At 37.7% G+C, this 26,779-nt stretch overlaps 1 protein-coding gene across 2 annotated transcripts in view; it reads left to right on the top strand.

Annotated features, from left to right (window-relative positions):
- LOC149780495 (nuclear GTPase SLIP-GC-like) overlaps positions 1-24,808 on the top strand; it is a 149,922-nt gene extending 125,114 nt beyond the window's left edge. For both annotated transcript variants that reach the window (XM_089937457.1, XM_089937456.1), the window contains 5 exons: positions 244-327; positions 537-695; positions 7,143-7,257; positions 8,476-8,727; positions 24,316-24,808. In XM_089937457.1, coding sequence (XP_089793583.1) covers positions 244-327; positions 537-695; positions 7,143-7,257; positions 8,476-8,727; positions 24,316-24,686 — 981 coding nt within the window. In that variant the 3' untranslated portion in view covers positions 24,687-24,808. The remainder of the gene's footprint in view (positions 1-243; positions 328-536; positions 696-7,142; positions 7,258-8,475; positions 8,728-24,315) is intronic.
- Positions 24,809-26,779: the final 1,971 nt, after the last annotated feature.

The raw sequence follows: 26,779 nt of genomic DNA, 5'->3' as shown, positions 1-26,779 counted from the left end.
AACATTTAAAAGTTTAAACTATGATTAAGTAATTTTTGAGTGACTGTTCAGAAGACGTTAAATGTAAGATTTTGCACTGCAGTATTTTTAAAGTGTGTATTATGTAATACTTTTAAAGTAACTTTGCAACAAAAAATACTTTCTCTGATCAAGGATATTAATAAAATATAATTATTCTCACTTTCACGTTCAGTAATGATACATTCATATATACATTCATATATAACATTAAATGTAATGTAGCTTTCAGATTTGCTGTCACAAATGAATCTCGAAGTCATGCGCAAGCAAAGAGAGATCAACCGAATTTTGACACCATTCATACAGGTTTGTACACCTTTAATGCTCATGTAACTTTAATAACCCTGATTTTTTTTGTCTATACAAAACTTTTTGTATAGCGCGTACCGTTTTCCGTACAATGCGATACAGCGTGTAACGTGATTTGTCTGGTGTTATGTATCTGCTAACGTTGTGGTTGAATGCAAAGATCTATAATCATTATTTACCCTGTGTGTGCAATCTATTACTTCCAGTTAAAACTGGACGACGTGTATACCACTGCTGGCAACCAGACGGGTAAGGGGTCAACTGAAAACACGAAAAAATGTATGAGTGAAGGAATCGACAGCCTTCGCCACACCATGTTTGATGAGGCCAGTGGGAAACTACTAGGCGAGCTAGATACGCTACAGGTTTGTCATATCTTCAGTTTCACATTGGTCGATAAGTTTTGGTACTCCTCCCAAATAAGAGTTTCTAGGACCAATAATCGTTCATGTTAACTTCATAATATATACAAGATGATCTCACTCAAAGCGTACCTATCTTATACACTCACCCGTCCTTACAGTGACATTCACCGAAACGGAAAATTTAGTTTCCGGCAGAAAATTGCTGGAAACAAACGTGTTCAGTGGTAAATTTGGTCTTTAAAACGGAATATTTAGCTTCTGACAGCTACAGTAATTTCCTTATTACTTGCATCCCTATTTCCATCGTAAATTGTTCCTTACAACAATGTTGTCATTCCTTGCGCCTAATCCTTTACCTAGAATATGCCAATGGTTTTATTTAAGCCATAATAAATTATATTAAAAAAAAATATAAGAGATTTTAAAAAGGTAATTACGAGAATATTTATGTATAAATATTTTTAGTTTTAACTCATTTTTGTCTCATTTACACGTGTGGTTTGACATCGGTAAGAAAAGAGAGATAACTCCTCTAACTGGAAGGCGTAGTCTTTTTAATTTACATTTATCAAAATGATTTCGCATAATATTTAAGATATTAAATGTGGTAAGCAATGTTAAAGGTTGCTGCATAAGCTGCCATCTAAATTTTAATTTACTTGAAATTGTTGTGAGGTAGTTATCGTTTGAATTTCTGGTTCAAATACTGGACCGGGGTAAGTATTTGCGTTGTTCATGTCATCGCCTCTTCCTCCTCCTTTTGCGCTCCTCCAACTTGGGTGCAGAACAAGCCTGATGCGCCTTCTGATTATCGTTAGAGGCGACCGATGGACGAGCCTGTTCGCCGTGGATAGCTTCTCTTGTCTCTGGAGGAAAGGATCCTAGTAGTTTTGCAGAGTACAGACCCATCATCGCTAGCCAAGGTTCCGATAAACCTATCTACACCTTGTCGGATCGAACAGCTATCTTGGTGCTTTGTCCTAGCGACATCTATTGGATTTCATGTGTTGCCTTCCTTAGTATGTTATGCCAACTAAGAAATAGCTTTGTGCATTGTGCATCGGCCGAAAACGGTGAAGGCAATTGATATGAAAAGGATACTTTCTAAGATTAACATCGAAAGTATGACTATGTACCAGATGGAAGTGAAGGCAAGTGTATCGAGTAAAAGGTATTTGTGCAAACATGGACCGGCAGTGGAAAACTGTTTTGTGATCAGTCCATTCAAGTTGCGTGCTCCCCTTGACTCGATCACGTAGGAGCAGTGTTCAAATTTAATCGATACGCCAAGATGTAGACAGGGTTATCGGCACCTTGGCTAGCGAAGATGAGTACAGACCCGATTGTTTCCACTCCAACGGAGCACTCTATTTCACCCTCAACTAAAAATGATAGACGGTCATGGCAAGTCACTTAGGAGAATACTGATTAAATAAGCCTCTACTTTATGAACCGGGCCATATTAATATCTCGCTCCAGGCAACCATTATAAAAAAAATGATAAAATTGAATTAAAATTCAAACCTTAAACTTTTTAAAAAGTAATGGTAACTGCCCTTGAGAGTCCATCATCACAAATAACAAAACTATTCATAGTCAAATTAATCTCAAAAAGTCATTGCAAGCGTTCACAGTTCGTTGATCGATATACAGAAATTCAAATATGCCCAATATATATTTCCTCAAGTCCCCCGAGATCGAGATCGAGAGAGGTCCTATGTTTATATATTATACTCTAGTTCCTTTATTAATTCAATCGGAACATGGTATGGAGAATCATTGGGAAAAATAAAAAGAGCTTTATGAAACATGTAAGGAAACCGTACCAGAAATTTGAAACACATTGGCCTAAACATTCTCCACAATTTTTCTTCAGCAGAACACTGTACTAAAGAAAACGTTCCGTTGTTCAAAGAATAGAACAATCAGACTAGTTTAAATAAAAAATCTGCAAACCATGAAGATCGCGAAAACTAGATTTTCTTTATTGAGTCCATTCCACTTCATCATGGCTAGATGATAGTCACTATCAACTTCTGGAACTTTATTATAATATAGCATTCAATATGTTATTTGCAATCTGGCGACAAGAAATTGTGATAGTGTTATCCAATCCTGGCAAGGACCATACTAACTCTTCCATATACAGTTCCAAAGCACCAACAAATAACAGTATTCGAAACGAATAACAGATGGCTAACTATTCTTGTATACTGAGTCCACCAAATCACTTAAATATTTTCAAGTTGGGTTTATACCAGAGAAACACGCTAGCCCATCTAGTTACACTTGAAATTTGTATCGTACGAGCTTTCATAAAATTAGATTATACAGTAGCTATCATGTTTTCTAACTAGAGGTACTGCATAGGGAATGGCATTTCGACCTAGGTCAAATGTTTATAGCTGCCTTAAAATATAACTTCTTTAAAGATAGAAATTTAAGAGATAAGGTAGGTTTCATTCTGGAGTCCAAAATACTGGCAATCATTCTTTTTAAGATCATTTTAACAATATTACCCTATGACTTCATCCAGCAACTGATTGCTTATTATACGTCGACGATGTTTCAAACTGCTCTAGATCATAATGCATGCATGTATTGAACGTCAGCTACATATCCTTCAAAACAATTCAATAAAGGTCAGTAGAAACCGGGGTCAAAATTTATAAATCTAAAATTGCTGGTATGCACAGTTGCCGTTTGAATAACAATTATGATAACCCAAAACTGTATCCTGGCGGTTCTATGATCAGTATTGCAGAGAAGACCATATATTTAAGACTAAAACTTTGTCGTAAACTAAGTTTCTTTCTGCATTATCGATACATCAGGACACATGTTGAAAAAATATGATTGAATACGAGTCGTAGATAACACAGATATTGGACCAGGCCGGACGATCTTGTTTCGTGTACACGGGTCATTAGTATATCTTTAACTTTACTATGATTCGGGTTGGAACTACGGCCGATTCTTACCAACGACTTATAAAAATGACACTAGCAGTTCCATAGCTTGGCGCTCAGCATTAAGAGGTTAGTGTTGGGACAGGTCGGCCTGGTTTCAGGTTAATGTGACTGTAGGACATGATGCCTCATTTTTGCGGCAAGATGTCCCAGTGCTATATATCACTATAGACTGCCACACTGCAGACATCGTAGCAATAGGACTCAAATTGTTAAAGCTACGTTATAAACACACACACACACACACACACACACACACACACACTATGATTAGATTGTACACATATTGTTACAATCCAGGGGTCTTTACTTGACCGAGCGGTTGTCAAAACCCTGGCGCGATTCCCGCTAGAAGTCATAAGTTTACCCCAAATTTCCAAAGACTTCTATACAACTTCAGTTGTAAATGAAAGCCCAACATGTCCGTTTTATACATAAATTTTACTCTAATTAATGCAAGACCACATATAAAACAACCTGCCAAATATAACTATCAACCGCACATTTGCATGGCTTCTCTTCATCAAGTTTCCTTACCGCCAGCCGTTCACGCAGTAGAAACTATACGAGTATCTCCTAACACTTTAGCTAATTTAACTCCGCCACCTTAGACCAGTCAGTTCATGCTTTCCAGGCACTTTTCGCCAATATAACTGCACCACATTTGCCACCATGGTGCTATAAACGGTATCTGCCGAGTCCCTTTTTATTTATTCCTTTGTGTAATTTATCAGTTTCCTGTCGTGAATACTGCCACTGCAGTCACACCACCAATGTACACCACTAGATTTTAATATAGACTGTCTTACTGCAGGTACGTTCATTCAGTTTTGGCCTGAATTCACTACTTGTGAACCATGGCATCAAGGACACTCACTAACACTTCACTCCGTGACGTTTGCTCCTCTTAATTGGCTAATTATTTCGGGCTAAGGATACTTCCATTGCACCGAATTCCAATAATCACATAAGTAATCACACAAATCTAAGAATTTCTTAAAACGGGGAGCTATAACCAAACGCGCATACTCCAACTTTATTACAATATCTTGTAGATAATACGTGCACGTGCTTGATAAGACAAACAATCAGTGACTCAGACTATTTTGCCAGTACTGCAAAATACACTGTTCGAAATTATCATCTTGGTAATTTACACTACCACCATTTTATTTCATCTTGCCATTATCAGAAACGTCCTCACCATTCCTGATAGTTTTCAGGGTAAATACAGATAAACCCGAGCCTGCCATTACAGTCATATCTCCATTTATTCAGACAATTAAACAGATAGGAAACGTTGCAGCTGCAATTGCAGCACCCCAGGACACTATTGTGACACTGTTACAGAGAAAATCCTCAAAGTTTACATCATAAATTACAGCCATACTCAGATCTTGAACGGTTCACAACCTCTAACCGGATTTCCTTTCCAAATCCGAAGCCTTACAAATCCTAAAATTTTACTACCCGTTAAAATTTCAAATCTTGCACAAGCACGATTTGGTCCTTAAATCTGTAAGACTGTTGGCTGCATAGACACATTGCTATTATTGGTAATGAAAGGTCAGATAAAAGAGTCAGGGCTGCCATGCAGTCCTCCGTTTCTCAACGGAAGGTTCCATATAGTGACTTCAAGTATTACAGAAATCGGCATATCCCTTATACTTCAAACACGTGCAGAATTAAAATATTAAATCCATAATTGGAAACTGGTATCTCCATGTTCAACAAATCTCAGAAATGAGGTGGGATTTTGTCTCTCGCGTAAGTGATACACGTACTTTAACCATGTATATCTCCTGAAGGGTGAACATCAAACAGTAATCATACCTTGCCAGCGTATACTGACATTTGATCAAATTATGATCAAGTGTATAGATTTTCATCCTGCGACCCGGATTTTAAAGACATAAAATAAACTTTTGTGAACTCAATTTTAAAAAAAATTGTTGATGATACTCCAGCAGAGAATAATTATGTAAATGAATGGGATTTATATGGAAAAAAATGTGACTTTTGTAAATCTATGGGATTTATATAATATATATTTTACGGATTTTATATTTTTTAATGCTATGCTTAATTTTATATACTTTTAACATTTATTTTAAAGGAAAGTTCTTTGCAATGGTTTATCTTTCCGTATTTGATGCATAACTTTAAAACGGTGCTACTTATCCAGCAATGTGCTGATGTGCCATTAAGCACTATACTTACATACTTTGGAAATAGAGCATGATTAATTTTTTTACGATTATGCGTATGTTATTATTTTACTTATTTTACGTGATATTTCATATATAGGACTTTTAACAAATTCTTTACGTTGCGATTCACGACCAAGATAACAAAATTCATACAAACATAACAGCGCAGAAATTTCCACACACACACACACACACACACACACACACACACACAACTTTCTTTTGAATCACAATTTTACAATTTCCAGGACCTTTTGCGTTTTTAAATTATCAGAATTATTTTCTAATCTGTAGTATATTATTTATAGAGAAGTAACATTCTATATTTTGTCAATAATAATGCTAAGGAAGGTTGACAAAATGATAGCAGATACCTTTTTCCTGGGAGGTAGGTCTAATTGAACTGTACGCTGCTAGTCTGGTTCAGCCAGCCTTCCAGCATGACTCCGTGAGATCTCCGCCATTCAAAGGTCTGACGAAAACCAAAATTGCTTCATATTTGACATCATAAACAGCGGCACTGTCTGCTCAGTCTGTTTGACCCTGGGATCAGCCTTGTTTTCAAACATCGTTTCGGTTTAACCGATCAAATTGTGTCGAAAAGTTAGATACGACTAGCATGGCAACACTAGATTGGTTCTGTTAAGGATTCGAATTTCTTTTTTTTATCCGTTACTTTTGTCAGAGTCTTTCGAAAACCATGTTAAGTCGAGAAAACGCATACTGGATGTTTCTAATAGTATTCAACTTCTGTTGGAGTTATCGCATGGGGAGGTAAACCATCGTCAACAGTGTGGTAAGCAACATAGTTTCCTTGGAACTATAAAATGAGGCTTTCCCAAAATTTGGAAATGTAATTTGAATGGCTGGTGAGATATCAGGTGACATGAAACATTGTAATGAAGAGATGATCCTATGTTTCCCGTAAACATGGATAATTTCACTGACTAATTAAGAGAGATCTCGTTTATTGGCTTCCGTTTACAAAGTAGTGTTTAAAGATCTCGTTGTTAACAGTCAACATTATTTTTACTGGATGATTGCAGAATGTATGTCAAGCTATATTTTGAGATACCGACACATCTATTTGCAGTTTCGTTTCTATAATATTTGAGCAAAGCGCCTTTTACCGATAACATCAAACAATGAAATATTTTATAAAACCTCTTGTATGACAGAGATCTCGCGGAGCCACGTGAGAATCTAGTTGAAATCTGTTATGTACGCTATTGTTTGATGCATCATATGATATCTGCATATGTTTTTAGGGAGAAATATTGAAAGTAATGCATGCCCAATGCAGTGATTTGGAGGAAGATATGAGGACGGCTTTCGAACCCCTGTGGAAATCTCTTACACCCAGTGTAACAGCTCTTTACGAGGGTAAATCCTTATTTCCTGATGACAAGACACGTTTTCAGTGTTTATTTTCCTAGCTAATGTCTATTTCCGTTGCCAAGAAAGTTCTTCAACTGGTCTTTTATTTTATGTATGTTCCGTTTGCTTTCCTATCTCTCTGACTTTTAGTCAGTCTGTGTCTCCTCTCATTTTATTATGAATCTAGTAATTGACATCTTTGTGATATTGAAGAGAGAAACCTTGTAAAAACTGTCTACCAGTCTTAATGAGTTTTTAATTAAAAGGTCACGCTTTTTTACTTCTATTTTCAATAATTATTATGAAATGACTTAAATTCTTGAAAGAAATCATTTTCTGTGAATGGTCAAAAGGTAAAACCTATTTTGCAAATCGGCAACATTATCTAAATTTGTGTCAATGTGAAACTTTTTCGCCATATTGCTGCCTTCAAACTTAGCGCATTTATCTGCCAATTGCAAAATATAAACGGTACAGATTACAAAAACATTGCGAAAAAAGTGTAAATAATATTGTGACTTCGAGTGACTTCCTCTTTTTCTACGGTATACAAGCATTACATGTACCCAAAGCAGTATTTCATAAGTTATGCGAACATGCTTATTTCACCTACAACCCCATAAGCTTAATTTCTTTATCTTTTCTTTTACCGCGTTTGTGGATTTGCGAGAAATGCGTTACTTTGCAAATTTTCATTTTATTTGTTGATTTTAAAATTGAAATTTTAAAATAATTCTCTTCGTTGTTTTGGATTTGGTTATCACATTCTATATAAAAATACGATCATTTTAAATCTTGAAGAAGTTTCAGTGATTCCCATTACACGTTACACTTGCAATAAATAGATTGTAAATAATGTCAGGTTCTATGTAAACATAAATATCTTATGACCGATGCAATTAGAGCACTAACAACGACTCCCTGGATGTTCTGTAAAAAAGAATACTCATGTAGCGAACATAAATTTCGAATCCTTTTGATTTGGGTGTTTTTTTGTTGTTGTGGTATTTATTATACGTTTCGTGCAATTCTTCTGGTCAACATAATTCTATTGGAAAACCTGCGATGTTCAGAAAGACACTAATTAGAAGGGGTCATTTTACATTACATGTGCATTAATATATGTTTTAAGAAAATTGTTCGTGTTTTTCCTTGTTGATATTGTCTGTTATTTTAAGCCTTATATTTAAATGGTCTTTTTTCTTAATACTTGGTTATCATCAGTTCTTTCTACTGCCTGCGAGGAGGTCCGGCAAATCTACGTAGACGCGAATCTGGAAAACACAGAGGAAGCCCCGCCTACAGTGGAGATTCGTCCCCAAATGGGCCACATCCCAGGTGCTCCGGAGCAGCGTTTCAGTAATACCATCTCGAGATTTTTTAAGCATATACCGGAAGATCAGATAACAGTCAAAAGAGGTCTTCAGAATGATGCCAAATCCAAATCGAAGTCAAGCCGGAGTCACAGATCGCCAGGTTAGTCATGTAATCAAATGTGTCGCACTAATATAAAACAGAAACAATTTTTGCGATTCGTTGTGCAAGGCATAATAGGACGTTTCCGGAGGCAGAAATTATTTTCGTAATATGCAAACAATAAACAAGACCGTGACATTTTAAATGCGCCGAAATAAAAAAACAACAAACTCTGTATGTTGCAAATTGAATAGAAATGTAAGGAGCACGCGTTGTTCCCTAATTCAAGAAGTCACCTGTGTGTGTATGTGTGTATATATATCGACAGATGGATCTATATATAGATGGATGGATGGATGAATGGACGAACGGACGGAGGGAAGTGGAGATGATGGATGGATAGGCACTGTCATAACTTTCTAAGTTTAAGTTCAGACTTCCTTTGATAATTTAAAAGAATGGTGCACTAATGAATTATGATGAATTGTTATAATTGTTACAATGCGCCATCATAAATAACATATAGATATGGGGAGATATGAACAAGTACATAAACACTTAGTATATGACAGGCCAGCCACAAAATTAAAAGAATTAAAAAAAGTCAGTGACCCTAATGACTTAAATCTATATTGTAAAATAATATACGATATAGTTATCCGTAACTATATATATATATATATATATATATATATATATATATATATATATATATATATATATATATATATATATATATATATCTTAGATGGACACAACACAAAATGTATTGCGCCGCAAATGCAAAACAGTTTCCGAGCGTTTCCACAAAAGAAACAAAAAAAAAACAAATCTGTCTTAAAATGGGCAAACCGCATGTACATTCTGTCGTCAGACCAGCATAGCTCTACAAGAAGATGACACGTGGGATAACCGTGTTTATCACACGGAGAACCAAAATGTTTCGACCCAGTTCCAGGCTGGGGACAAACGACGGAAACCATGCCTGTCGAAAATTAACGCAATTTATAAAATCTACTAAAGCAATTATATCCCTGTGAAACTATATGTGGAGGAAAGGAAAATATAGCTCTTTTCAAAGGTAGCCGGATTAGAAAATATGCGTTCGGTCAGAAAGCACATATCATACATTTGTGTGTGTGTCTGTGTGTGTCTATGTGTGTGGTGTGTTTGTAAGTGCTTGCGCGCGAACTATTGGCCCCTGTTTAAAAGTACGAGGGGCAAAAAATAACATATGTAGATGTATTATAAACGCTTGTGAATTCGGCGTTCGCAAAAATCAAAACAGTTTCTTTAGTGAACTACGTTTTTGGGATAATTTTTAACTTTTAAAAGCTTGTAAGATTTCAACAACGATAATAATAATAATAATAATAATAATAATAATAGTGTTTATTTGTAATACAGGCCACTGGCCCATGATACATATCCATACATCATACGGAACAACAAGATGTTTGAGTGCGTAACAAAGGAACATCATATTTATTGGAAGTGATATACATGAAAGTAATCATTATTGAATATTTCGAAATATACATGAAAGTAATCATTAATGCATTTTTAGAATTGGATGAGATCCAATTATATATTACACAGAAATCACACACACGAATTAAAGGGTAACCCTAAAACCTGCATGGTGCAAGTTTTGTGATATTGATTTAGAATCTTATGTAGCAGAAGTCATTGATAAAACGGTTTCTCTAATCTTAAAGGATTTTATAGTAAATATTGCTAAATTAGTCATCAGAATTTTACTAGTATCATTTTGTACAAAAGACCTAAATTTTTCTAAAGCTGGATTTTTTTATATATACAAAAGCGGGTAAATATTTTTCTACGTATTTCTCCATATAGCGGACAAGCAGTAATAACATAGCATTCATTTTCGATGTTAAGGCTACAATTACTTTTATATCTTCCCGTGTTATCTCTGATTGGCAAGTTCTCCACTCTAAGCATAGTGATTATATAACAAAAATCCCAACAATTCTAGGTATCATTGATCTATAGAAGGACAGACTTTCCATCGACTTAATCTCATCCTGCATCTTTTGCCTTAAAATATCTTCACATCTCTGGCTGAACAATCTAAGAACTGTATTTTCATCATTTATGCCTTTAGTACACCAAGAATTGCCAGATCCCAATGTAAATAGAAGCTTTTTAACAGTGTTAGCCCAGAAATTTTCACAATTTTCCCGCCATCTTAACTGTAAATTATAGTATTGTTTAGGATATCTGTAATCCGGCACTTGCAGCATTCTTAGCCAATATTTCAAAATACTTTTATGTCTTATTCACTGCATACTAATTTTTCCTAATTCGTTATATACAAATGCATTTGGAGTAGACTTGAATGTACCAAGAATATAGTTACAAAATGACAAATGAATTCTTTCAATATCATTGACATAGTAAAACCTCCAAACTTCAACCCCTTAGTTAAGGGTGGGAGCGATCTTAGCTTCACACAGACGAAACAATCCAGTTACGGGTAATCTGCCAAATTTTGAAAGTCTTTGCTTCAAAATAACTATAACCTTCAGCGCCTGCAAGGATAGAGTTTTCTGACACATATAACAATCGTATGTTTTGAGGAAAATATGCATGCTAAATACTTTTAATATGTTTCAATCTTTACCCCTCATGATTACAGTGCCACCTTTTGTTACTTCTGAGGTAGCCACCACTGCGAAATACAACCACTCCCATTTTTTATATTCACTTGTAATTTCCACTTTAGGCAATATGTATGCAGTCTATTTAGCATATTTTGCAATTGGTGAACAGTGTCAGCAAAGACAATTAAATCGTCTACATACAACAGTGAAATAGTTTTAAGGTCTCTACCAACCCTCCCCTGTTTCCTTCAGCTTAAAAGGTTTTAAAATCGCTCCAAAAAAAGCAAAGAGTAAAGGCGATAAAACACAACCTTGACAAAGGGTTATGAAACACATCGGAATTTAGATTATTGGATTTAACACATACTTTGACATCATTATAAATTGTCCTAATGATTCTTAACACTTTTCCACTAATAATTTTACTAACTAGTTTTTGGTACAGTAAAAGTCTATTCTATCAAAGGCTTTTTCATAGTCAATACATACCGCATAGAATCTATTTCATATTTTCTTAAATATTTACAAATTAACGTATATAATATAAATATATTATCTGCTATACAATAACCCGCTCTAAATCCTGCTTGCTGTTTGCCCAGCAATTCGTTTTCTTCGACCCATTCATTTATCCTATTGCTTAAAACCGATGTAAACACTTTGCTTAAGACAGGTAGTAGACCAATGTCTCTGTTTTTGGAGGGTTCATTTGTATCCCCTTTCTTCAAAATTGGTATTATGACAGCCGTTGACTAATATTCTGGTTAATACCCAACATAGAAGTGTTTTCTTAAAAATAGTAATGTTAATATTGGTGTAATTATGCTGCACATACATGGAAAGAAGTCTCTGGATAAAGCATATATTCCCCCAGTTTTGTCATATTTAAGTTTACTTAATGCTAGGCGTGTCTCTTCTACAGTAATTGTCTGTCTAAAGTCTAATGAATTAGTTGCATGTTTTCATTTTCATGTATCTTATGAGCAGAACTGAAAAAATCAAATAATTCTGTAAAATATTCATACTAAGCTGCAGACGTGATACTGCTTTGCATACCAGACTTTAGGTTTTTCACAAGGCGGCAAGGAAATTTTGTATTTTTAGAGTATAATGCAGATAAAAGGCTGTTTGTTTGGTTTAATACAGGTAGCTTTTGCTTGCTTCTTATAAGAACTTTATACATATTTATATAACATTTATAATCTTCAAGTTAGTCACGTGTGCCTTTTAATCTGAACTATCTTAGATATCTTAGGCTTTGCTTTAGGCGGTTGTGCAATCAATGTCAAACCAAGGCTGACATTTAACAATTATTCTTGGATACGTCACAGCTAGGTTTTGCATTCTATTGATTGTCTTCATTGTGCTTGCTGCATCATGGTAAATAGAAGTAATTGTTTCCACGCACTCATTAAGTTTCTTATTGTTTATATCATTTAAAATTTTATCCATATTTTTGGATAATAGATCTGTGCAATTCTGGATAAAGGATAGACCATCTACTTTTTTTTCCAGATGTATTTATTTATTTCGTTACACCCAGAGACATGTATAGCCTTTTGCTCTAATTTACCCATGTAGAAAATACAACGGGCATATGTATCAATTCAATCTATCCTCTATGTCAAAGGATGATATATTTTTGGAAACACATACTTCGGCTAAAACATAATCTATTGCTGAACCGACTTGCCATGGATACATGTACATTTTCTATCCCTCTATCTGATCCACATCTACCATTGGCGATTTTCAATCCAGTTATTTGGCATAAATGTAGAAGTTTTTCTGCATAGTAATTTATTTCCCTTGCGACTTAATCAACCCGGTAATACATTTCTTCGTCTTCAGTATAATTAAATTCTTGAAGTAGGCCAATAATACTCCAGCTTTCGGTAAAATCTGGCTCCGTACCAGTATATGTATCAAAACACTTGCAGTTATTATTTTATAGTCATAATATTTCATCTTAGGTGAGCTAACTCATTTTTTACCACTTCATACACGTTTTCTTCGGAATGAACAGAGGAGTATTCATGTGACAAATAAACAAATAGACAAATATACAAAACCAAAAATTAAGTTCCATTTCAGTATGCTAGCTTTAGATAACAAATAACCAAATAATTTTTTCTCTAGAAACATTCCAATGCTTGAAGAGGTTTTTACGAACAAACACCGAGATTCCTCCCCGAATTTCTTTTAGCTGATTTAGATTTAATGTTTACGATATAAAAATTTTGCAACCGTTAGTGTCATACTTCCCATGTGTGAATAAAGGATAGTATATCAAAGTTTTCAACATAGTTGATAAAATCAAACCTCTTTTCTCTGGGAAGCTTCTCACTTAAATCAGATTATACTCCATAAAAGCAAACCAGTATAGAAGCAAAACCGTTCTTGTCATACACATTTTGTAGGCCTCGGCCTGAGTCCTATCTCAAGAACAGCATCATTTCTAACCTCATCAAATACAAAAGTGTAACCATCTATTATTACCGTGTCATATTTGTAAAAAGCTCTTTTTCCTTGTTCTATGACTTTTTGCAATGTCGGGTAGAGGTTGGCACGCACTTTTCTCACTCTGAACGGAAGATCTTCAGCTACACGTACGTTAACTGGTCCTCTAGCTGCCCCTGTATTTTCCTTCTCAGACGTTGTCCTAGTGACTGATTCACGGGCTTCTTTTCTTGTTTCTCAATAGCGTTTCAACACTTTCTCTTTGTTTTTATAATTTGAAAAGTTGACAATCATGAGACTTGGCTTTTCTTTTGATCTCAGCCGATGGGTTCTTACAATTTCTATCCTATCTGAATCTAAACCAAGTGCACCCCTCATATACACTTTAATCGATTTTCATATATCCTCACATCTTCGCGGATTTCAGGCAATACACAAAACAGTAGATTCTCTCAACGGGAATACGCCTCTTGTTGCCCAAGCTTTTGTCGTTCTGGCCGAAGTGTCTCTGTTGTGGGTAGAAGCTGTTTTATGTAAGCTTTTCTTTTCTGGGGAATTTTTCTTTATCGGTGGGGCTTTGATTTTCTGGAGCTGAGACCTGGTCTTGATACCGTTGCTCTTTTTCTTCTTTTGGATTCGTTTGGCTTTATTGGGGGTGGCTTTTTTGTTAGGGACAACAAACTCGGTTTTGCCTGAACCGCTTGGTCTGGCAATTAACATGTTGAAGGGATGGCAAAGTTACAACGCCTCCCAACTAGTATTATCTATGTGTTCGTCGATGTCTTTGAATCTGGAGGAAGAGGGAGTAGAGACCGTAGAGGTAGCCATAGTGCAGGGAATGTCACTTTTGACACAAAGACAGACAAGACGAGTTTTTTATATTTTTTTTCAGGACACGTATATTTTAAAAAAATGGAACAACACGAATGACAAAGTACATAAAAGCCAAAGGGTTAAGTTCAGCGACAAAATACACATCAAAACGATCAAAGTGGACTATACACAAGTCACTGTACAACTTGTTTTGGTAAAAAGGTGTCCTAGGGACAGTGTGTAATGTTCTTACAGTTTTTACATCGGGTACATTCACACAGGTGTCCTCCAGAAATTGCCTTTCGGGAATGTCCATGACAGTCCTGTCTTGAAGGGAGTGGTTGTCCTCCGTGACGGGTCGTCTGTTACTGCAGTTTACACAGCTTTAAAAATTACTTTTTTCCACTAGATGTTTGAATTTAGCATCACACATCTTGGGCATAATTGGCCACTTCTTAGGTTCAAGCCTCGAAACCCCAACTTTTCCAGTCACGTACATCTGTCCAGTGAGGCTGTATATCACAAGCTACACACACAACGTCGTACACATCTTCAGTACCAGAAAGTTGACGAATCGTTTTCTCCAGTAGAGGTCGTGAAGTATCTAGATGAAAACGCAAGGCTTTTAGCAGAACGTGTTTCTTGTGCTCATTTAAAGGGACCACTTTCATGTTTTATTTGGTGGCAAGTACTATTCATAAAGAATACACAATGAATCGACTGGTAAGTGAAATCCCAGAAAGAAAGTCACTAAGACACACACCACACGTCGACTCCAATTCATGGGACACATATCTTGTAATAAGTATTGATAATCATCCACCGTTTGAATACTCTCATTTATTTCCTTCTACGGAATCTATTGTATTTTTACTGATAAATGACGTGGAGTGGTAGGTTGTTTTTATACTTCTTTGAGTCAGAGACAATAAGTGTACTTTTTGCACGGAGATGATCGTACTCCAGTGGTGAATCTAAATGGTTTAGTCACTAACTTGCACATCACAACACACCGTTCAGAAGTTTCTTGTGTAGAAGATTTGGCAACCCTCTGGAATACGTTTCAGTATGCCTACCTTGTAGTAAACCAAAGCACTCACAACAAACCAATCCTTCTAGCCTATGTTCAGTTTAACAATGTCAGACCACTGGAACACTTTCATCTGAATCAGTCCTCTTATGGTATTCAGGTACCAGTGGTTTAAATATCGGTCACGTGACGGATCCAGTTGTTCTTTGCCTTTCACTTGTATTTTGACCAGCTCTCGGTAAATGCGTTCTCTCAACTCCACAGGCAAACCGCGAATGTTCGCTTGTAAAGTATCCATGCTCATGTCAGTCAGTATTTATACTCACGATATGGGTCACTTTTATTTGCCCTTATTTTATTTAAAATGTTCTTCTTGAGCAATAGTAATGGACATAACGAGTAATTTCTGACTACTGTCATTAAGGGTAATGGTCTGGAATGTCAATAAAATCTTCTAATGTAAACGGTCTAAAGCGGAATAATCAGATGAACGCAGACTTGATCAAGACAAATCTGACGAGTTTGTTGACTTTTTCACTTTCCTCGTGAATTACTCGACACAAAGGTTCTACAGTCACCAATTGAGATTTTCCCCTGGCAAGTCCCTGTCAAACATCATTGTATATCTTTTCTTGCAGTTTGTTATATAATCCTTGAATATTAATTTTAAATGGGGATTAAATACTTGTCTACTTGACTCCTAGCTAAACTGGTTTCTTAAACGACATGGTATGCAACTTCAATGACTAGGGTCCCACTAAAGGTAGGTAGTGACAATGTGGAGACCATCAAGCGTGTTCCAGGTAAGCCGAATCTTTCTGCTCCCCCTCGTGAAGTGACACACCTTAACTGAAGCACTTGACCTTATCCCTTCGCCCAAGTAGAAAAATCCGGCTCTGGTTAATTCTTCGGGGGTAGGTCCTCCCAAATGTTTAGTCCATTTTCCTTGGATTGTTTGGAATCAACTTTCAAAGTCGCAATATTCAGGCAAACGCACAGGGAATGAATATTCGTCTTTCACAGTTTTATTTCGATGAAGGTATGTGAAATCCGCAGGAGTTGACGTCCGTAGGGTGGTAGCTGCATGGTTTCACGTGGAGGATGACATTGACAATGAAAATCAGTGAAGTGATAAGGTGTTCTTTAAAGAGTGGCATTGCTTTCGCATCCATCAAGTTTGACACACACATCATCACTTTCCATGGTGGGTGTAGTGGTAGTAGTAGTAGTCATATCAAAGTTCCCATGATGTGGTACTGAATCGTTAAGGTCACAGCGTATGGCATCGCTCTCATCGCAAAGCACAGCATCGCACTGGAGAATCATCGAACGTAAATGATGTCTGTTTAAAAGTATGCATCTTTCTCGCTTGGTCTTAGTAGTTACAATGAACTATCGATCTTGGACGTTGTCCCTTTTTATACGCTGACCAATATCGACGTGTCCGTACGGCAAAGTGAAGTGATTGGGAAGTCGCACTCGCTTCTGGTACACGATTTGATACACTTTTTCCAAAGGCCGACTGACAATTTGGTGTGTGGGTAAACGTACAATCTTGTGCGGTTCGTATTGGTCATTTTAAAGTTTCCATCCTGTCCAGACTGCAAAGCTTCGTTCAGTACCCCAAAGTTCACCACACGACAGGTGCGATAATTGAGAGTCAATCCTTTCACTTTACAATCGGTGTGCACTTCTCCTAGTTTGTTCCGGTATTCGTAACCGTAATTTTTGGGACCGCCACTAGCAAAAATTAGAATCTTGTCGTCTTGGTGCTCATCCGTCCAGGCTCTTAAATGGTCTACTTTGCTTGTTGGGTAACAGTGACCCAGGCGATCGATGAGATGCAACTGTCCATGTCAAAGTACAGGACGCGAACTCCTAACATTCTTAAACTTCGCACAATTTTAAGCGAGCATAAGCTGTCACGAAAGCCGCAATGATGACATTTCCAAATTCGTCGGCTTCTACAAAGTCCAGTTCTTCTTCGTAATTGACCAGGATCAAATCCTCACGAACGACGTCCACGTGTTTAATGTATTTGGTTTTGTCGTGAATCATCTAGAAGTAGCCGGAAGGTTCTGTCAAATACTACGTCTTGGGTAAATACGGGTGCTGTGTCATTTTGCCCCACAAGCAGTTCAACATCACTTTGGGAAACGATCGCGTTCCTTCGTTTTTCTCCACGTGGTCTAAACTGATGCCTCCCTGATCCAAGTATTTCTTTCTTAATTTCTTTTGGTCTTCGGGAGTGTGGCACCAGGAAGAATAACCGCTGGCTTCTTGTTTCAGTTTCAAAAAGGCATCCACATCGTCTACGAAAATGCTTTTCTGAGTTTGGTCACCTTTGTGTTTTTTTCTATCTTGGGAAAGAGGTGAATTTCGTACACTTCTGACAGTTGGTATCCCAAGTCCAGAGCTTTAAACAACTCCACGCTGACCTACATTCTCGTCAAGGCTCGTTCTTCCTGGGTTGCGGCGTAGTACAGCAAACATGTGGCATTTGTCCGTCTTGGTTGCACGTTTCAGCGCAAGTACGGCACAAGAGAAACATCAGTTTTCCTTGGCAACCGTGGGGTAAAATAGGATGGTACAAGTCCGTGTAATGCAAGACCTGACATTTAATTAATCCGTCATATTGTCGAATGTTGCCCACGTAGATGAGTTCCCCCAGCAATTGTGGGTTCCCTGCGGGAAAGCGAGAATATTTACACACGTTAGGATACAACGAACAAGTATTTGATTTCTTCTCCTTTCTCTTCGTCAGCGTAGTACAGCAAACAGGTGGCATTTGTCCGTCCTCCATATATACTTTCCCGAGGGTTAAGTGGGTCCACCAGCTTGTAACTTTCCATGATGCGTTTAAATTCGGGATGGCTTTTCAAACTGTAATCGTACTTGTATTCCCACATTTCCACCACTTGTTATGCTTGCTGTTCTATCTTCAAGCGCCGCTGACAAGTAGCCTCGTACAAGTCTTCAATAGTCCGTTGTAAAAATTGATTTTTGGTGTCACGTTGAGTGTAACAGAGGAGAGATCCGTGAAATAAGAATCCGTTAAATTCGTTCACAATATTAGGGGCCAGCCATCCACAGAATACTTTCCCGTGATCTTTTGGCCTATCCCGTTGCGGTCATATTGGATATATTTGTCTTCCTTGTCGCACAAGTAATGTAGCCAGCGTATGGCTTTGACCGAGTACTGACGTTTGACAAAATTCGTCTTTCGAGGGCTGATTACAGCCAGGGTGTTTTCGGGTACGGATCGTTGGCGGTACACTAAAGAACATGCTTTGCCGATGGTGCAGGCTTCTTTCAAAGGATGATCCCTCCGTGTTCCATGAACAGTTCTCAAAATTGTCCACAGTTCTCAAAATGTTCCACAGCAACATCGTAAAATATCCACGTCAGAACGACAATACTTTAACAACGTCAGAACGATAATACTTTAACATTTCTTCCTGAAAGTCGACGGGATCCTAGGCTGAGTCTGGTACCAAGCGCAGAGAGCTTCTCGTTGTTCGGTACGCATGTTGTAGGGGTCGTAGTAGTGAGCATCAGGCAAATGGGATAACACGGCGTGCTTACTGCCTTCGGTATTGAAAACAGAGCGAGAAATAGCCTTTGACCATTTCTGGCATTCCAAACGTTTTAGGCATTTGACTCAAAGTCATATCCAAGTAACTCACTGAACCTTTAAACTGCACTTGTCCCACTTGGATGGAAATGAATTTGGCTCCGTTCTAAGTCACTTTCGGATGTTCGGTACTTTGTTCCGTATAGTACCTGAGAAGAAATTGCGCATCGTATCCCGAGAAATTGTGAGTCATTACCGTGGCATGTTGATGACAATCTCCGTAACGTTCGATGTCCTTTTGGCTCCACGTCTTGTCGATGGGATCTAAATTCCAGTGGGCGAAATCGGCTAGCGTGTTCGGTTCCCGAAAGATTTTTCACGTCCTTAAGGAATCTTTGCTGCAGTGAGGGAAATGAAGAAAGATAGGTTCTTAGAAGCACTTCTCGCACGCTCGATGAGCCACACAGAATTTTGTAATGTAAATGGGGTCTCTTGCATGCATTCGAAATAGAAAAAGATGAAATTCCCTTTCTTCTGGTCATCGTTATCCTCTTGATTTTTGGAATGAAATCTTTTAATGTATCATTCGTAATCCAAGTCTACTATTTGGCGACAAATGTGACATCGTTTTTTTCCTAAACATACATGTGCCTTGGCATTATTGGTACGTGTGCCTTGTCCACAAGAAGGGCACAATCTCATCAGTTGACATGTACTTTTCTGCCCTGAACCTTGCTTCTTCAGATGTTGTTGGTAACACGCAGGGCTGAGAAAAGTGCGCGGACAGTCAGGGCAATTCACCCGTTCTTGTCCTTCGTCAAGACAGGGTTGAGAAGCCAAACATCCCTCCCATTTCGATCCACAATGCTTGCATTGCTCTCGATTGTTATAACCATAATCACATTTCTCACAGTAATTACCGTATCCCAGTAATGCGGTGATACTGGTGATGGCATCGAAATGTTCATCGTGATGATAGACGTGAATGCATTTTGCGTCTTTGAAATTTTTGCCTCGAGGTTCGTGTACTTCTTGAGGGTGTACATTCAAGGTGTAGCGTGCAGCCAGGACATCTTGAAATTTTTGCATTTCATGAATACCACAGGGTGTGTCTTTTGATATGCCAAGTTGTTGTAACAATAGTTCTACTTCTCTTCGTTGTTTGGTTCGGTCCGATTGTCGAATTTCTCCTAGTCTCTTTTCCATTCTGCCGTTTTGTTCTTGTCGGCATACGTTCATCCCACCACAATTTCACGTGCTAAACAGATAATGTCTTGACAGTTGTTAATTCGGACGATGCTCTTTTTGGTGTTGAGACGTTCGTTCACCAATAACACTTTTTTCCGTCCTGTCCCTTGGGGGAGAGTCACGTGGATCATCAACAATGTCGCTTTTCAATCGGCGATGTGAAACTTGTCGTTGGATTGTTGCACGTGTTGAATCTTGTCGATGACTTTGGAAGGTGTCAACTTTGCCGGGCGGCTAAACTCGATCCAAACAGGGGACTTCAAACTGTCGTGATGAATGGAAAGTCTTAAGCGATCGTCTTCTTTGTCTTCACATTGTCGTTTCAGTTTGGTTAATTTAGAATTTCACACCTCGGTGACGACCCCTATGCTTTTTCCAACGGTACGTAGGACTTGAAATCTTTAAACATCGCCATGTACGTGTAAGCCGTAGTTCTAAATTTTCTAGAGGAGCGCTTTTCCGTTTCTCGAATGTGGTAGTACTTTTCGGGGTTTACTGGTGGAATTGGTTGGGTGTAGACTCTATGGGTCTGGATTCTGGCTCACTCGTGTCATCTTCTAAATCACTGGCATGAATTTGAGCCAAGACTGCAGATACTGTGCGAGTCGATAAATCGCATTTCTGTCTCTTACTTTTTTCTCCTTTCTCCACGAAATGATGAGATCGTTTCATCTTGACTGCAAAAAGTCAATGACTACGTTTTAAACTCCATGGGTTCTTGTATAGATGTCAAACCAGTGTCTTCCGTATACAAAGGGTCAGTGTATTCCGTTCCAGTATTCATTTCACTTTCAAACCAACCAGAACGATGGAAGAGCCCAGACAAATCTAACTTCTGATCAGAGCCTTACGAGGTGTCATACCAAAGTTTTATTCTGACAAGCCGACGGATTACTCCCTCTTCTTTCGAGATAAAAGTCAAGATACTTACTATATCTGTAAGAAGAATGGGCAATGGACTACAGAGTGTCCAGACTGTCAAAAAAACAAGACAGGTGTCAAAGAGACAAAAGTCAAGATACATATTATCATTGTCAAGACAACGGACATTGGTCTACAGAATGCCCTACAAAACAAGAGGAAGAGATGGATTCCGAACAGAAAGAAGAAGTACCCTTCCAAAAGGAAGAACCCAGACACGTCCATAAAGAGATAAAAGAGAAGAAAAAAAGACGAGGAGAAAATGAGGAAGAAGAGGAGGAAAAACCGGTGAATGTTGAGAAAAAAAATAAAAACAGAGAGAGTGAACAAACACACAGAAGAAGTCTATGAACTTTTTAAAGTGTTGTGTTGTGAATTGGATTGAAAAATTTGTTTCAGAAGAGACCAGACAGAAAACGTAAGTTTCTCTTGGTTTTGATTTTTTTTAGAATATGGATATCCACTCACGCACGCACACACGTACATCATGGGGAAAAAGGGAAGTTTGAGTTCTATTTGATTTTGGCAAAATTAATGCTATCTCTTTTTGACAGAAGTGGTTGGCTTGAGAGAAGTGGTTGGTCCTGAAAAGGACCGTTGGATGGTTGTTTTATTAAAAAAAAGCCAGGAACGGGACGTAATCAGCTTTAACTGCCTTAAGACTTTGCCACGGCCAACGCCTACTTCTGGACTTGCTCCTATCGATGACTTGGTAGAAATCACTAGGGTGGGTATCACAGGCGTGGTAACAGGATTAGGTTTTTTTGCTCGGGAAGGTCTTTTTCTCTTTGGTCGTATCAAAGAAGTCTGATACTTTTGTTTTCACTCCTTAACTCTGCCAAAATGTCTACGATTACCGTTACCGTTTGACGTTCACTCTGTTCCTTCTCTATTAGACCTTGTTTATTCTCTGCTGCCTGTACGTCCTATCGTTTCCTTCTTGCTTCTTTTTCTTCTCACTGTTTCTCTTGAAGGAGAAAAGCCTGTACTTCTTCTTCCTGCTGTTTCTCCAATTCTTTTTTCTGTATCTTTTTAAAATCCCCGACATGTGGCAAAGAAGAAGAATGTGGCGAAGGTACTGGTACCGGAACAAATTCTTGCAAAGAAGAGAGAAAATCCACTAAATGCCAATTAAAATCTGTTTCTTCTGGAAGTAGAACTGTGTTGACTTTAGTAGCCGCTGCTATGCCGTCGCTAATTGTCTCCAAAGCCGGTGCACCCCAATCCAGCGTCTTCTAAATTTCCGTGATGTATGAAAACTCTGTCGCATTGATTCACTGCGCACAGACGCTAGCGTATCTAGAGAGGAAATATGACGTCACATGCAGCTCTTTTCGAATTGGAAGACAGACTCCGTACTGTGACTGAATTTTGTAACGCGTCCTGGGATTGATGAAAAAACTCAATCCGTTTCGATCCGCTCTTTCACTATAAATAACCCCTTCACTTCATTCCCTTCACCTGTTCTCGCCACAAGATGTGGACTAATGTTGAATCATCCACTCTCGTATTGTCAATGCTGTTCCGTACGGACTTACCCATGTATGTGAAATCATCATGGACAATCATCCTGATCACCAATACGAGCGTTTGGAAAAGAAGAATCTATATGGAGAGACAAGGCTGTCGGAAGAGAGTCCTCATCTACGGTCCAGAAGTCAGAACAAGTTTGAGAAAGAGAAGAAGACCTATGCGATGTCCTCTGTGTTAACGGAACGGTGTTAAAAAAATTCCCTTTTCAGGGCCACTCATATTTCTCAAAAAGATATTTATTCTCTTTAAAATATTTGTGTTTTTGATGTTCATCAATCTGTCTGTATGTTGCATGTGTTATATATGTCTATGTCCCGCCAGTCCCGCCCCGGCCAAACGTTCTAGTTTTTTTTTCCCCGCTGTTTGGTCCAATATTGAGGTCAGTCCCTTACATATTGTTGCCATTATCCAGTACCGTGACGTCACCCCTCTCCAATTCCTATTGACTCTAGAGTATCCCAATCCATTGTCTGTACATTCCCTATGTTAAATTCCCATTGACCCTAAACGTTCCCAGGTTGTTTTAAAACGTGGTAACCCTAAACGTTCCCACAGCCTTTTTGACTGAGATTTCCATATACCCTACGGTATCCCACTATACTACTGACATTAATATATTTTTGTTAATATAGTAGGTTGTACATAAATATTTATTTTAATATCGTTGGTTTTAAAAACAAATATATTCATTTTCGGGAGAATTTGTTATTCTTAAAATAAGTTAGTATCTGTTTGTTATCAGCTGAGTTTTATTAATTAGCTGTTCTAATGTAAAAAAAAGTGGGGGTGGAAGAATGACCCTTGTGGATGTTTTCTGCCACCTTGACTGGTTTCAATTGGACTTCCGGTATACGAGGTGACAGTGACAATAATTGTTCTCACAAGAATTCCCACATTTTATATTTATACAGATAACATATGGGTGAGTTTTCATAGATGTGATTATAACAACTTTATCATATCAAATGTTCATAAAGAATAATATGAATGTTTGAAAAAATGACTTTATTTAAAATGAAAGTGTGAACAAAGAAGGTAAGATACATGTACAAACCCGTGCAGAAGTGGCTTCGGGTCACACTACACGCAGCTTAAAGTATACTGTTGGCCATCTATTAAGTCTTAAGGTGGGTATTAGTTTGGAGCAGTGGAGATGCAGGATTGGATGTTTCATCCAGCCTAACAAATCTCTGAAGTCTACATCAATCACAAAAATGGAAATCAGTGGTTTATCTCTAGCAGTGAAATGTGTATTGTTTTTCCTATTATATGAGCACGGAGTGGAGACCAATCCAGGTCCTGGGCCTAGGGCGAGACCCCCCAAACCAGCCAATACTAATAATAGTACTACTACTACTACTACTACTACAAATAATAATAATAATAATAATAATAATAATAATAATAATAATAATAATAATAGACTGCTAATTTGATTTCAGATGAAGAAAAAATGTCACGATGGGAATGTAGTGTTCAATATACCCTCCGGAATGGTACGTCGGAAGAAATTATGAAAGTTCTCGAAACATGTCCAAATGATGAAACCTCGGAAGTGCTCCTACCTTTTGTTAATGAGTCACAGATACAGAGAAAAATACTGATGATAATCACAGAGCTGCTTCAAAATAAACTGCTGACTCAGGGGTATGAAGTGTCCATATGGCCGGGATATATTCATTACAAAAGTGAGAATGTTCTTGTCTGTATGTACAAAAAGCAAAAGCCCCAAAAAGGACGTTACTTTAACATGGATATCGTCTATGTGGACATAGATTTTTTCGGCGAAATGAATGTGCCGAGTGTGCCGTGATAAATCGTTCGTTGCATTATACGCACATCATCAAGCCCCTATATTTCAAATAATCTACAATTATGTGGATTTGCTGGATTCGATGGAAATATTCACTAGCAATAAAAGTCGATTCCACATTGCATTAGATCTTGTATTTTTGTTGGAAACGAGTACACAGTGACTAATTATTCATATGATGAATATTGCTTCATGTTTATAAGTGTCTCAGTGTTTCCCTATAGGGAGCTTTTTTGTAAGCATATTTTTGAATCTCTAGAATCATCCATACCTGAAAACCCATATTCGTTGTTACCATACATCTGTGTTACGCAGTTGACAAATAATTGCGTTTAGACACATTATGAAGATTTTATCCATAACTGACCTATACGTCTGAATTCACTGTGTCAGATAAACACTGTACTAACTATTGGTTAGTTGGTTTGGAGAGAGAGAGAGAGAGAGAGAGAGAGAGAGAGAGAGAGAGAGAGAGAGAGAGAGAGAGATGTAATCAAATAACACATGGATCACACCATTATGTACCATTGTCATATGGACCTTTCACATTAATCATGCCATCATGTAACACTGTCATATGGACCTTTCACATTAATCATGCCATCATGTAACACTGTCATATGGACCTTTCACATTAATCATGCCATCATGTAACACTATCACATGGATCTGTCATATGGATTATACCATTAATTATCACCGTCATTGAAATCTGTAACATGGACCATACAAACATTAATCACTGTCCTTTGGATCTGTCATGTTTTATACCATCATGTATCACTGTCATTTGGATCTGTCACGTGGATCATGCCATCATATATCACTGTCATTTGGATCTGTCACATCTATCATACCATCATATATCACTGTCATTTGGATCTGTCACATGGATCATGCCATCATTTATCACTGTCATTTGGATCTGTCAGATTAATCATACTATCATTAAGTACTGTCATTTGCATTAATAACATTAATCATGCCAACACGTATCGCTGTCATATTGATGTGTCACATGGATCGTACCATTAATTATCACTGTCATTTGGACCTGTAACATGGACCGTACCATCACTTATCACTATCATTTGAGCCTTTCACATGGTTCATATCATTTATCACTGTCATTTGGATATGTCACATGGATCATACCATCATATATCACTGTCATTTGGATCTGTCACATGGATCATACCGACATATATCACTGTCATTTGGATCTGTCGCATGTATCATACCATCATATATCACTGTCATTTGGATCTGTCACATGTATCATACCATCATATATTACTGTCATTTGGATCTGTCAGATTAATCATGCTATCATTAATTACTGTCATTTGCATTAGTCACATTAGTCATGGCATCACGTATCACTGTCATATTGATGTGTTACATGGACCACACCATTAATTATCACTGTCATTTGGACCTGTAACATGGTTCTTACCATCATTTATCACTATCAATTGGATCTGTCACAAGGATAATACGATCATTTATCACTGTCATTTGGATTTATGACTTGGATCATGCAATCATTCGTCATTGTCACATTGATCATGTCATTATTTATCACTATCATTTGAATGCCAAGTGGACATTCAGTCAATTATCACTGTCATTTGGATCCGTCACATGATTCTTATCATGCTGTATAACTGTCAGTTGAACCTGTCTCTTCAGAGCTGCTTAGATGATAAAACCTCCTGTTACTGTGCTGGTTGGCTTCTCTCAGCTATAGACATGCACTACGAAACACAATGCCTTTGATATATTCTGAATTCTCATTTATCCACGTTATTTTATTGTCTTCATTGCGATAATCATGGTCTCCAAAGTGCACTCTGCATTTATTAGCTTATCGTAAATGTTCTAAGTTAAATTGTGCTGGAATATCTTTAAACTTCGCAGGAGGGGCCCCGAGTGGGGGCCGAGTGGTCTAAAGCGCTCACCGTTACGGATCACTGCCATCTCACCTCTGTCTGCGTGGGTTCGAATCTTGGATTCGGACAAAGTAGGTATGTGAGAAAGCTTGTCAGTAGCTTCTCGTGGGTCGGTGGTTCTTCTCGGGGTTTTCCCGGGTT

The sequence above is a fragment of the Sinohyriopsis cumingii genome, chromosome 16, assembly GCF_028554795.1.
Source record: "Sinohyriopsis cumingii isolate HCF-2022 chromosome 16, ASM2855479v2, whole genome shotgun sequence".
NCBI classification, from domain to species: domain Eukaryota; kingdom Metazoa; phylum Mollusca; class Bivalvia; order Unionida; family Unionidae; genus Sinohyriopsis; species Sinohyriopsis cumingii.
This window is presented reverse-complemented; position numbering and strand designations above follow the sequence as displayed.